This window comes from Capsicum annuum, chromosome 4 (assembly GCF_002878395.1).
Source record: "Capsicum annuum cultivar UCD-10X-F1 chromosome 4, UCD10Xv1.1, whole genome shotgun sequence".
Lineage (NCBI taxonomy): Eukaryota > Viridiplantae > Streptophyta > Magnoliopsida > Solanales > Solanaceae > Capsicum > Capsicum annuum.
The window spans coordinates 231093291-231107301 of NC_061114.1; the positions used below are offsets into that span (position 1 = coordinate 231093291).

The 14011-nt window shown below is 37.4% G+C and overlaps 1 protein-coding gene across 1 annotated transcript; it reads right to left on the minus strand.

Moving 5' to 3' along the window:
* Positions 1–770: 770 nt before the first annotated feature.
* Positions 771–13768, minus strand: LOC107866757 (AT-rich interactive domain-containing protein 5). Its single transcript, XM_016712720.2, has 14 exons — positions 13307–13768; positions 12021–12915; positions 11776–11930; positions 11650–11689; positions 11127–11179; positions 6641–6686; positions 5814–5903; positions 4156–4278; positions 4001–4052; positions 3676–3748; positions 3145–3211; positions 3012–3062; positions 1948–2040; positions 771–1208 (listed from the first exon to the last, which is right to left on the minus strand). The coding sequence occupies exons 2-14, from the start codon at positions 12912–12914 to the stop codon at positions 1116–1118; spliced, it is 1830 nt and encodes a 609-aa protein (XP_016568206.1). The 5' UTR covers position 12915; positions 13307–13768; the 3' UTR covers positions 771–1115.
* Between the last annotated feature and the right edge of the window lie 243 nt (positions 13769–14011).

Below are 14011 nucleotides of genomic sequence, written 5' to 3' on the forward strand. Positions count from 1 at the left end.
TATGATATGTATCATAATACTTATCATATTGTAAGTTGGAAGCCAAGGGCTGACAAGCTTAAGAGTATATCTACTCTGGTGATAGTAAGTAAGTAATGAGATCTCAAACTGAGATCCATATTGAGTTCACAAGGAAATTAAGAAGACCCTAGTTAAACTGCATCGAGGATTCATCAATGACTGCATGCATGTATGTATATATCATCTGGTTATGAAACAAGCACAGAAAATTGAGGTGTCAGCTACCAACACAACTAGTAACTTCCATATCTTCATGAGTAGTTTTGGAGATTCATGTCGTGTAAATTAACTTACCACTAAATTCCAGGATTAATCGTTTCTTTTGTCTAATCGAGCTGTACTAATGTATGTGATATGTTTGATGGTTTGGAGTTCCAAGAGTTACGTGGAATAATAGTATCTTGAAATCTGCCAATATGTGCGATGAAAAATGTTGAATGTATAATACTCGAGTCCTTGTTTATATTCAGTCCACTCCATGTGGGGATAGCATTGAATGGCGGACCTTTGAGTAGATAATATCGAGGCAAAACAAAGATCAAAACGAAACAACATTTGCCTTTGATATTATTGGGAAATTTGTTCCCTCCACCACCAACTCATTTTACGTATGACCAACTAACGCTAGGTGAACTCTCATTTTCAAGCTTTGGACTTCAGTTTGTTTAGTCAACGAAGGAGCTGAATTAATCAACACTTCTCTCTCTTGCATCACGCAAAATGACAAATTTAGTTACCACAGATCAAGCTGGACATAAAATGGATAGTGAAATGCTAATTAGAAATAAATTAGTATCAATATTAGCATCAGAGCAAAAAGGTTCTAGCTATAAATCCCTCAATTCCAAGAGTTTAAAAAAAAAATTAAAAAAAATGTGTCCTGTAACCGGACATGCCTTCTTTTGCTGTCAAATTTTGACCCACAGAACGTCAATAACTAATTTGATCAAACTAATCATACACAGCTCCAACAATCTAAGGCCCTAGCATTCACAATCTGACGATCAACGTTGGTCAACTACGAGCATCCATGCTTTGTCAATCAAGTTCAGCTAAATTGTCCAAAACTTCCTCCTTTTCAAGTCAAATATTCACTATGCAAATGGTACACGAACAAAGAGCCGTCCATGGAGGCTTACAACAGCAGAAGTCTGAAGTGGATCGATTCTAGCAGGCAAGCTTACTACCTGAGGAAACCAAAACAAGTAACAAAATGGAGCTTGTTTAGTCAGAATTAACAGATAACAGAAGCATTTACATCTCGATGTATAGTTTGGATTTCTGAAGACAGCGATTACCTTAATTGGCCTGATCAAACATATAGCAACTGAACAACCATAACATTGTTAAGAAAATGGAAAGAGAGGTACTAAATGACAAATCAATACTTTATCCACCCAGCGATCTGACAACCATTTAAAAAGATAAAATGAAATACAGGTTTAAGAAGAGGCGGACTTCAAAATAGAGTACAGGTTTGGAAGGATAATATATCTGACAAGCCATTGGCGCTGGTTGGTTATACCTACTTTTAATAATCCTACCATGCCAATAAGAGGGATTATTACTTTAAAAAAAAGGGGACTACTCTTGCAGTGGACATGACGTTCACATCAGTAAGAAAGATGGGAAGCCAGTTTTCAGTGCATAAATTAGAATCACATTGAGCTCTGAGAAATATAAATAGCTCTCCTATTCTGAAAAAATTGAGACTCCATTCCAAGAAATAATAATGGAAGGACTTTGAACAAAGAAATATTTCCGTCTTACCATGGCACAAACACACACTAGTTTCTCTTTTCCTAGATATCATCAATCCTAGACATCACCCATTGAAGTCACAGATGACGCAAACACATGATTGTCATGGAATGAGGATCATTGAATTCATCTACTCAAGTAGATCAATAAAACAGCAAAATTTACCTTCTTGAAGGCGGTAATACCCCAAGGGTTGTCAAGTTGCTCCGGTTGACCAGTTATGACTAGACGGCCAGCAGGATCAGATTGAACCCTCACCTGGTCATCCAAGAAATAAGGAATGAAAACTTATGGATAAATAGACTAGAACTTACTGCAAGAATATGCTTATAAATAATAGTGACTCAGATCAATCAGTAGTGAAAGTAAGGGTTTAATGAACCGATAATATGCACGTGTCTCTCCTGCTCCTTTCTCTTCAATGAACCGAGAAAACATCTCTTTAATTTATCATATTCTATAAAACCACTGGTGCAAAATGGAAATTCTCTTCTAGACAGGTCACCAACTTCAACGAAACTTGAAAATATCTATTTAATTTCTTTCACTTCTTAACAACTGCCAAACGTGAAAGTAAGGGTTTTATCAACCAATAATATGCACAGGTCTCTCCTGCTCCTTCACTTAATCCATCCATCGAAGCAAATCAGATAAAATGGAAACAGCTCTATGCCCGTAAATGGCAACAAAGCGAAGCCATTATTCTCGTGTACAAAAAAACAATGCCCAAAAAAGAAGAAAAAGAGACGGATGGGATACATTGTGTAAAGGGCTCAAGTATGATGTGCGGAGGATGTGAAAAGATATGGTCACATATATGTCTGACATTTAGTGTAGCATAGAGTCGAAATACATAGGTTACCCGTCTTGTGCAGAACCTCATTATTTTCCAGAAATTAACTATTGTCGCTTTGCCCTTTTACCTAGATGAAGCTTGTGGTGAAGGTCTAACACAAATGTGTAACAGAAGCACAAGTCTCGTATGCAATTCTTAAAAAGCAGGGATTCCTTTAAAGTGGTTCCAAAAGATATGTGGTTTACATCAAAGAGACGGTATCTAGTCTAATTTTGAGATCTATATGTTTTAGAAACCTATGGAAAAATGACATTTGTCCACTTCCACTTGTACCAGATCAAAATGGGGGGAAAGGAAAGGTCTGACATTTGTATACAATAAAACATAACAGAGTGAAGACTTGAAGATAACGCGTGGCACAAGAGGTACATACCTCCTCTCTCAAAAGCCCAGGCACCAGAGCATAGATCTCAAAGCAATCTTTCTGTTTGTGAAGAAACATTAAGAGTCAATGGAAGAGCGATCAAACAAAAAGTAGAAATACTAGGAATCAGAGAGGAACTTACTGTTTCTCGCACATTGATTTTTACCCAATCAGCTGGAGGTCCCAAATCAACAACTGTTGTAACTAACCTGGCAAATGAAATTAATTTAGTTCATGACTCAGCAAGTAGAAAGACAAAAAGAAATGGCAAAGCAAAACTTGCTCAATCATACAGCAACATATATTTACAACCCAGTCTCCAAAGGTTACAGTAAAGGCTTATATATCTCAAACTACAAGATCAAATCTCAGAAGCCTATGATAATTAGTTTTGTCCAGAAAAGGAATTATGTGGAATCAAAACATCAGGTGCAATGATATGACCACTCAGCAAATCAAAATATCTGGATGCTGCAAGGTCAAAGTTGAAAATTGAAATCTTTTACAACCAAAAAAATAATACAAGACCATGCATGGAGATGAAACCAACATTTGCAGATATGAGTAGCTATATTGAACTAAGACTTTTAAACCAAGCAACTTCCAACAAGATGAAGTAATTGTGACAAAGAAGAATGTTGCATAAGAGGATCAACAGAAATTAGAACTTAACTGCTTATATGTTTCAGTTCGTGCCACTTTCGAAGGGTGTTCCACTTCATTTGCTCTCTTGTGTTTTATAGAACCTGAATGCACGTACAATATCAGAATTATGCGACTTCTTAAGAGAAGAGATATCATCAGTGATCAGTCCTGTCATCATCCCTGTATCTTACAGATTCAAGTAATATTATGTTCTTGATAGCCACTAGGCCAACTACCAGCCAGCGATTTGCTGAATATGATACTTCAATTTGAGATATCATAACCAGAAACGAGTATATCTAAATAAATATGAAGGGTTAAGGTTGGTAAATAAAAGCCAGAAACAACTTTACCAATGCTTTTGAGATTCTTCTCACGCTTTGGCGTATTGTTGGCATTCTTGTCCTATGAAGAGATTCACAAAAAAAATAATAACACATGTCAAAAGACGTGGTCAAAGGCAGACACAGCCAATAAATGTTTCTAGAGTGCTATAATTTCAGCAGACCTTTACAATTGGCTCCCCAACCTCGCCTGAACCAAGAAGACGTTGCTCATGCCACCCTTGCATAGCACGAGCAGCAGCATCTCTTCGCGCCCTGCCTGATCCAGGAGTTTGATTACCATTTCCCTGCAAAATTACTTCAAGATGATCATTATACATCTATATAGGCCTAAGTGGGCCAACTGATTGACCAATCAATAAAATGAAGGAAAGATAATCTACATGAACCTATCTCTATCAAAGCAGACACAAATCTGTTCAAAGAGTTTTTGGGGGGTGGGGTGGGGGTGAAGTGAATTCATTAAAAGATATAGAGAACACTAGACATTAGTACAAGCTTCTTCAGTCACAAATACATGTCGATAGTTGTACCAAGAGTAAAACCTAGAAAAACACTAGGAATAATAAAGAATAGCTTGGGCTAGATGAGCTCTCTAGGAAATTGGAAAACAATTACTCCCTTCGTATCATTTTATGTGGCATCCTTTCCTTTTTAGTCCTCCCAAAAAGAATGTCACCTTAATATATTTAACAATTTGGCTTTAATAATTCCTCTTTCTTACAGAAATGATCTATACTCACACAAATATACAAGGATTGTTTAGACAAGTTTCAAAAGCTTCCCTTTTTCTCTTAAACACCATGCCAAGTCAAAAGGTGCCACATAAAATTGGACCGAGGGAGTAATACTTAAGTTAGGATAATAAAAGAAAATAAATTTATTTTCATAGAGGTCCCGCAATTTTCTTGTGAGTTAGACCTTAAGCTGCAGCAAAGGAATTAATATCTTAATAATTTATAAATTGTAACTAATTATATGTTGAATAATCTAGAACGAACAATCTATCATCCCATATCTGAAGCTATACACATTCCATAATATTGCAATTTCTATTTGGTTCATTTAAAACAACATTTAATAAAATAAAGTATACATTTCAGTTTGATACTGCAATCTATTATTTTCAGCTATTAGTTAAAAAGATCAACATTATTTATTTATTTTTTTGATAACCGTGGTGTCTGGGCCAGCTTGCGCGCACCTCGACTAAATCCACGGGATACCTGCCACCTCCCACCAGCAACAGGTACCAGGTAACTCTGTCCACCAAGGCTAGAACAGATGGGAAGAAAACACCTAGTGTTTGTCTCTGCTGGGAATTGAACCTGAGACCTCATGATGCTCATCCCAACTTCATTGAACCACTAGGCCACACCCTTGGGTGCGATCAACAACATTATCTTTAGAGTAGAAAGAGGAGGGGGAAAGGGGGGAGGCTCTGTTAGCCATCTGCAGTAAATGTTACATGCGTGAATCTTCAAGGGAAGAGGTCCCAATATGCAAAACTTAAAATACACGGTTTTCTGGATATATTGAAGGAAAAACAGCATTTCATGTATAAAGTTCAAACGGCTAGATTTTTTGGCTTTCTGGTGCAATTTGACAATCGTATTATTTCAACACACGGTTGATCCATATGTCCTTTCAATAGATGAAAGCTGTAGTTGTTCAGCCTTGTACAGATTAGTGCTTAAGTGGTGCTGCTTTTGCAATAGAGTCAATGGCCAATTGACTTGACTAGTGTTCATTTAGAAGGTAGAGCAATTAGAAGATACACAGTTGGTACAAATGAGGAGCTGAAATGTAAACACAAGCTCACCTCATTGTCAACACCTGCTTCAGGAAGAGCAGCAATAGGAAGTCGAAGCTTGCCACTTTGCGTCCTATGCCTTTCATATTCTAAAAGAGCCTGTAATGCAGAAAGCATTGGATAACAAAGAAGTATAGAAAGTGAGAGTAAGAAATGAAAAGGTATTCCAGATAATAAAATTATAAGAAGAAAAAGTGAAAAATAATCAAATACACAGAGACAAGAAAAGGTTTTGTTAAATCTAACTTCGGTTTAAAAATGGCAAAGTAGAATAGTGTCATGCTAGCTAGTGATTAAATTCCAAAAAAGCCAAAGTATATTCAGCTTCCTTATCACAGCCATTCTCCTCATGCCACACCATAAATGTATGATTATCAGAACGTATAAATAAGAAGTGAAGGAACCACAAAAATAGAAATAGGAATGGTACCACATTATTTCTCAATTTTCACTGTATTACTTTGAATAGGCATGCGCCTTCTCAGTAGTTTTAATAAGTTAGAAATTATATAAGAATGGAACAAGATTCAATGCAACTCTTCCAGCAGTACAATATTTAAAAAAATAGTATGAGTCAATATTAAAGGCTCCCATTTAAAGAAGGCACGAGAAGCAAAACAATACTTTGGACAGAGGAAGTGACATTTATAGACCCTCAACAGAAAAAAAATCATCATTACTGCCAGTGTGTAATATTACCAAGCACAGGTTTCACAAACAATCCACATTGGAAAGATTATTTAAGGTCCAGAAAATCACTTAATTTACAAGCTACACTTAATGCGCAACAACGGCAAAATATACTAATATCTACCAAAGGGGTCTTGGGTTATTACCTTCTCATAAAAAATGCGGAATGTCCAGGACACAGTTGTGCAAGTCCTGAAAGAAAAGGTGATTATCAAAAAAGGGATGAAATAAAAATTAAAGATACTGCAGTAAGGACCGATAGAAGCTTCTGGTCTGTTCTCTCTTAAAATTAACAGTTAGCCAAGTAACTTCCTTGTTCGAGTATAAAACGGGCTCTGGTCATTTCCAACTCACTCGTCTTTCATCAGATGCCTATGGTCATTTACAAGGTCCAACAACATGGCCTTGTCTATGGGCACTGTCCTTTCTCATTTTATCCATATTGCCTCACACTCGTCTTTTTGGAGACATCAGGTGTCTATGGTCATTTACAAAGTCTAACTACATGGAATTTTTACATAATAACACCCCAAGTTCCCAACATCTCTAATTGTTGAGAACCAATACATGCTTACATACAAGTCGTTGTATTTTGTGTTTGTGTGCTTTTCCCTTGTGATATTATTATATACTCCCTCCGTATCAACTTGTTTGTCTACTTTCCTTTTTAGTCCATTTCAAAAAGAACGTCTCTTTCCTTTTTTGAGAACTCTCTAGTTTCAACTTTCCACATGGCATGTTTAAGACCACAAGATTAAAGGACACTTTTGTAGATCCTACATATCTTTAATTTAAGACCACAAGATTCAAAAATCTTATTTACTTTGTTAAACTCCATGTCAAATCAAAACAAGACAATCAAATTGCAACGGAAGAGTGTGTTTGTGTGGCATCCTTGTCTATACATGTTTCAAAAGGTTCCATATTCATTTTTCAGAGAAGGACCACTCATGTCTATGTTTCCTACCCAACTTCAGTCCTAAAGCGAATGGATAAACTGAGAAGATATTTTTTTGGTATGGGAACAAACAATCAAAGTTCTTTTGTCTTGTTAAGGAGAAAAGTGCCATACCAATAAGATAAGAAAATACTTGATTGACAGTAAAACTTAGTGCTGTTTTCTTAATCAAGTACGGAATAATTTCATTAATAATAGAGAATCTACAAAAATAAATGGTTCTCCACAGTAGACACCCATCCATCCGAACAAATAGAAACCTCACGGATGCACCAAAATAAACAAGAGACTATTCTTCAAAGTACAAATCATGTTTAATTCCCTCAAAAGGTCTCCTATCTCTTTCTCTCACACTGACTAGATAATTTAATGAAGCAATGTCCCATGACCTGCGCCTTCTAGTCCGTCTTCTAAAATGCCAACTGAATAGTATTGTCTCCGGCATAGTCTACAGTAGCCCAAACCATCTCAGAATCATCCACCCTTGAAGCAACCTGACAATGTAGTAGAAGGTGATCAACATCCTATCCCGAGTTTTTGCACATGAAGCACCAACTAAAATGTGCGATCCTCCTTTTCCTCATAATCTTCAAAGTAAAATCACTCCTCTAGTTGCCAACCATATGGAAGAAAAAAAAAACTGGCTTGTTTTTAGAGCGTGTCAAGCAATTACTGCAATTTCTCCATCACCCAATCTTGAAGAATTCTCCTCGATTGAAGATCCCAAAGAACATTTCCTTCTCGTATATTCCAAATTTTTTACCACTAAATTCCCCACACCTCTTCAAAGCAAAAGGAGCAGTAATGTTGTTTCTGCAATCCTGTCACCTTTCTCCATAGTCCCTGCTAGTGCTAGGCATAAATATCGAAAAACCAAATCTGAGTATTCGTTTTTTAAATTTATTCTTCGATTCGGTTATGGTTCTATTTTTTCTAAAAGTTCGGTTCAGTTCTCAGTCTTGGGACGGTTCTTCATTTTAACCAGACTTTTATTACATAGGTTCGAGAAACTATAATACTCAGCCACTGCCACTGGACTTAGAGATGACAATGATTATTTTTCTGGAGAATGCTAAAGTTAGAGATGACAACGAGTATTGTTGATTAACAATACCTAAATTAATGGGACTGAGTACTATTTTCCTAGTTAAATCAGTAAAAGTGCTTGTTTTGCACCTCTTTTTTCTTCTTAAAATAATATCAACGAGCTTTTGATAAATTGAACATTCATTCAATAAGGTAAGGAAACTTCTGAAATTGAAAAAAGAAAAAATTGTACTCCTAGTTAAGTAATTGAAATAAGATGAAGATAGACTTATGGTAGAGCATCCATGAAATTCATGCAGGTAGAGTGAATTACTAATACATGAAACATGGGAGTAGGGAAAATATTAATAAGACATGGATATGGAAGTAGCAGATCGTTAACGTTGAAAGTTCATTTATTCCAATTGTTCTGGCACTCTAAACTCTCTTGCTTACGCGAGACAGAAACTGTAACTACCAAAGCAGCATCTTTCACTCTCTTATTAGAAGATGGAAGGGGCTCCCGTGGACTTCTTCCCAAAGGTCAACTCATAGTTCCTGTCCCTGGAAGAAGTAGAAGGAGTTAGGACTTAAAGAGGATGGAGCGCCCATTGCCCTAAAAAATAGGCAGCTTTGCCTTCAGGCCGTAAATAAAATAGAGCTTTTTCCTTCTTCTCTTCATCAGTTGAACTTGACTTTTACTTTATTCTTTAGCCTCTCGGCTTTGAGAAGCCATGCGCCTAGAACTTCACATTTTAGCAGAGCTCCTCTTCAATAGACTTCTTAATTATTTCTCCCCCTCGTCCAAGTCATTGGGGTGTTATGTCTTGTAACTTTGTGATCCACATTATAAGAGAGAACACAATATAGGGGCAGGGAGAAATGTGTATCTATTTGCACGGAAAGATCAGGCCCATTAATCAGGTCAATACTGAAAAAACCATTTTAGAAAAAACAAACTAATTCGGTTTGGTGTTTGGTGCATGCTTTCCATAATCGAAAATCGAAGAACCGAACCAAACGCCAACCCCTAGTGCGTGCTCCTTTGTTCCAAATCTCCAAGACTACTTTCCTAAGAGAGCCCCAATCACCAATCTACACTCCATCCTTTCCTCCAGGACCCTAATAGTATTTAAATCCCTGCAAAGAACACATGGAATTTCCCAATACACTAAAGAAAGAGCCATCACCACCCCAAACCCCATTTTTTGTTCCTTCTCCAACCGGATCATCCGCCACTGGACCATATCAGTGTTATCAAAGGCACTCGCTTTAGTGCATTAGGTGAGAGTAGAGGCGAGGCGTCACGAGGTCACCTTTCTACTGCAAGGTGAGAGCGGCGAAAAAGGCAAGCAGAAGGCGATTAGGTGAGCAGCGGCGGGGAGACGAGGCAAGTAGAAAGATATATCCTTTTCAAAAAGAAAAAAGAAAAAGACAGCTTGTAATTTTAGCCTGGATTAATTCGAAACAGTCTTGCTCCCTCCTTATATAACAATTAGAATCATTCCCAACTCTTATATCCATATCTAGACCTGTTTTGTGAGCCTTTCAAGTAGCACCACTGACTGTACCAGCCTGCCCAACTCGTTCCCAACAGCTCCCATCAGATACAGGTTGGTGCCTGGAACTGAAACACGCTCGTGGGAGGAAACCCCCATGGATATCTCGCCTTCACATGAGATTCACAACCCCCTAGAGACAGTTTCCCATTCCCGCTGCTTTCTAAACCCTCTTAGAGCATTTGAAGCTTCCTTTGAAGGTTTAATGGCATTTTCTAGTGCTTCCGTGGCTGATAGAGCTCTTACTGAGCTTTATACCAATTATAAAAAAATTGCTACTTATCAAAGAAAATAAAGATCGAATAATTTAAAAGATGACTCTAGTTCTATTTATGAGAAAAAGAATCTACACATTCTGATTTTATATAATCTGTTACCCCTAATTCTTGTATATTAAGTTAAAAGGGAATAAACAAAATAAAATATGCCCGAACAAAAAAAGCAACCTAAAGTAACACCTAACGAATAACTCAGCCCCCTCAACAAATTGCTAGAGGACTTCAGCCATACTGACACTACAAAAGAAGCATCAACGGTGACTGTACACAATTCTGAGTGAACTGTACCGCCCTGCTCTCCAAAATAAACATACAAAGGGGTCCTTTGTTCCAGCATTACTCTGTATTGAGTTGGTCTCAATTCTTGACCTGATTTCTACGTCTTTGCCTACAAGACCTTTTCTTTATAAATTGTAAATCATTATTCTTAGCAAGGACATAGAAATCAGGTCAAGAAAGTCGCTTTCGTGAATTATACCTCAGCCAAGTGCCTTAAATTTTGGATGCTCAACACTTAAAATGTCTGTGATCATCAATGCCATATATCCAATTAATACACGAGAGAATTTGACAATTGAAAAAGTAGAGCTGCAATAATCATTGTGCGGGTGCCCTAGCTCTAGCATAATTGTACCAGAGCTAACAGACCCAACTACTTTTGCTCTTACTTTTGTAACTAATTTGCATCTTCTTGATGCCTTTAATGGAACATTTACTTTATCAAAAAAAATAATCATTGTGCGGGTGGAAGATTCATACTTTAAGTATAATGCTTATAAAGAAATAGGATTCATTAGATTTAGATGCTTACTTAGGGGGGTGAAACGACTCGCCAACTTGCCGCCACAACTTGGATCCAGTGACCTAAATAATTAAATCAATTTAATACTAGACCGTCACAAATAGCATGACAATGAGCCAATAACAAAAAATTCATCTCTCAGCAGTACAAGATATGCACAAAAATCATTAATGAGTCAACCTAGCAGAAGCAGAAAAAATATACAACCGCAACCTTTTCACTGAAACCAACTAAAGTATGATCAGTGTATTCTTTAAGACTCTGTGAACCACCTCATGTAAAAACTTAAACTGCTGGAAAGGAGAGATTTTTGTACATTTATTTTAGGTTTACAGCACCGCCCCACATCCTGATTCTGTATCATGACTAAGCACATTGAAATAATTTTGTGATAGGTAGGGGCAGTGAGACTTGAACTTAACACTCAACCAAACTCTTATATAACGCAAATAAAATAGACACATACAGGTTAAGAAGACAAAGTATATCACAAATAAAATAGACACATACAGGTTAAGAAGACAGAACCTACCCGATCATAGCCTCCCAATCTGATCACAGATCTCCACAACCTATCAGCCAAGTTCATGGTAAGAATCCTATATGTACCTGCTGCAAAATGAAAGATCTGCGCAATGGGAAAACATCGGACACTTACTTCAGGCAATTAAGAGGTTGACCATAAAACTTAGGTGGTTTAAATTCCATGGCTCTCTCCCTGTAAAAACTTTCAACTTCTCTCATAAATGCTGCTTGATCCTCTGGTGATCCATCATCATTCCAATCCTCATCTTCATCCTCATCATCAGCTATCTACAAGTTGAGCAGATAATTGATCAATTTAGAAACACAAAGTAATTGCCGAAAAATCTACAGAGCAAACCGAGTATCAGCAGATGTTACCTTCGACTCATCAAAGATTTTATTTGATGCCTCCCCAGTATGCTCTCCAACTTTTAGAGTGGCACATTTCACAGACAAATTTGGAGTGGCTGGCTCAGGCATCTTTGCAATAGCAGTATTCTTAACATCATCTTTTGACTCTGACAACTCATTCGATCTAGCGTCACGATCAGCGATAACACTTGCAGCATTAGATTTAAGTTCCACTTTCTTCTGTTCATCAACCATCATATCATTGCCATTGTGATGAACATCATTGATCGAGTTCTCAGTCTGATCCTTCACCTCCTTTCCACTCTCACCTACTTCATTAGCAGGTAACTCCTCCTGTACCTGCATATTTACATCTCCAGTATCATGGTGTGCAACATTTCCCATAGATTCTTCATTCTTCACGGCCACATCAGTTTTAATATCCCCTTCCTTTTCCTCAATTTTGGTTTCTCCTTCTGTTCCACCTGTAGCATTGTTTTGGTCATCGCCAACTGTATTGCCTTGAGTCTCTAGCTGGCCTATAGTTTCACTTTGGTTCGCTGTCTCACTTGCAGCATTCCTCTGGTCCTCTACTGCACTCTTTGAATCAGACTGGTCCATTTTCTCATCCTTAACATTGCTTTCACCTTCCACCACATTACTTTTCCTCTCTCCGTTCCCATTTTCAGCAAGCATTGGGCTCTTAGCCCCACTCTCAGACTGGTCATTGTGATCTACTGTCTCTGTTTTAGCACTTTCTTGGCACTTTACGGTTGACCCAGTAGACTGTTGGCCCTCAACAGCTGCCCCTTCAGGTTTCAAACTTTCATCAAGCTTATTACTTTCCGACTCTACCACAGAATTATCGACATCATGGACTTTCTTTTCGGCATCCTCCATCTCTATGTCGCTCTTATCCATTCTGAAAAGTAATTCGCACACAGCGTAGCACGAGTATCAAAATTCAAATTCTAGCATACACCTCAAAAGACGAGCTGAACTTAAATTTTCGCAAATGGAAACCAAAAAAAAAAAAAAAAAGCACAACAACAAGTAAAAACTCAAAAGAAGGACATAGAGTTCACCAACAGAACCCTAGTTTCGTCAAACAACATTTGCTGGAGAAAATAAAAACGGAACCCCGAAAAAGGGAATTAGCTCGCTTTTTTCCAGCACATTAACCGGGAGACGTGAAGAAACAAGCACCACCGATCAACAGAAACGTGAAAGGTCACAACTTTAATGCATACGTCGAGTAAATAAACAGGAAAAAAGGGTGTAAAAATGTAGGGGGGGAGGGAGAAGAGAGATACCTGGAAGAAGGGCAGAGGTTGATAAGGTGTACGTCAATCGGCGCCTAGGGTATGGTTACAGTCGGAGATTAATTCAGGTAAATGTGTATTATGTATGTATGGCGAAAAAAACGGAAGGACCAAAGAGAGAAAAAAGAGTTAATAATAAGATTAATGCGAATAATAAAAACAATAAATGTATTTAAGAAGGAATTATAGAAATTTAAACAAGGAAAGTAAGTTGAAGAGGTGAATTTTAGTTTGAATGTTGCATGCTTATCTCCTTTCAAACTCTATAACGTCACAGCGCCGGACTCTCTCTGTGTGTGACGAGAGAGAGAGAGAGAAACAGAGAGGCCCACGGTAAGCTTTGCTTGTCGCGATTTACTAGATTAACACCTGGAGAACAATCGACATTTCATCTCTCTTTTTCCCACTATTTTATTGTTTTCTTTCAGAGAAAAGACATCGTTTCTATTTCAAATTATACTCGAAAAGTTGAAGTCACACTTAAACTATATAAGTGACCCATTACACATCTAGACTATATAAAAGTGATATTATTACCTCCCCGCGACACCCATTCTTAGGCACGAATGTTACACTTGTTTTAGATACATTCAGCCTATTAAATAACAAACATAAACGATTAAAAGTACATCATCTTTAATTTGCAACGGATCTATTTTTATTTAAAGCCAATTTTGGGCTCAAAAGGAAACCCTA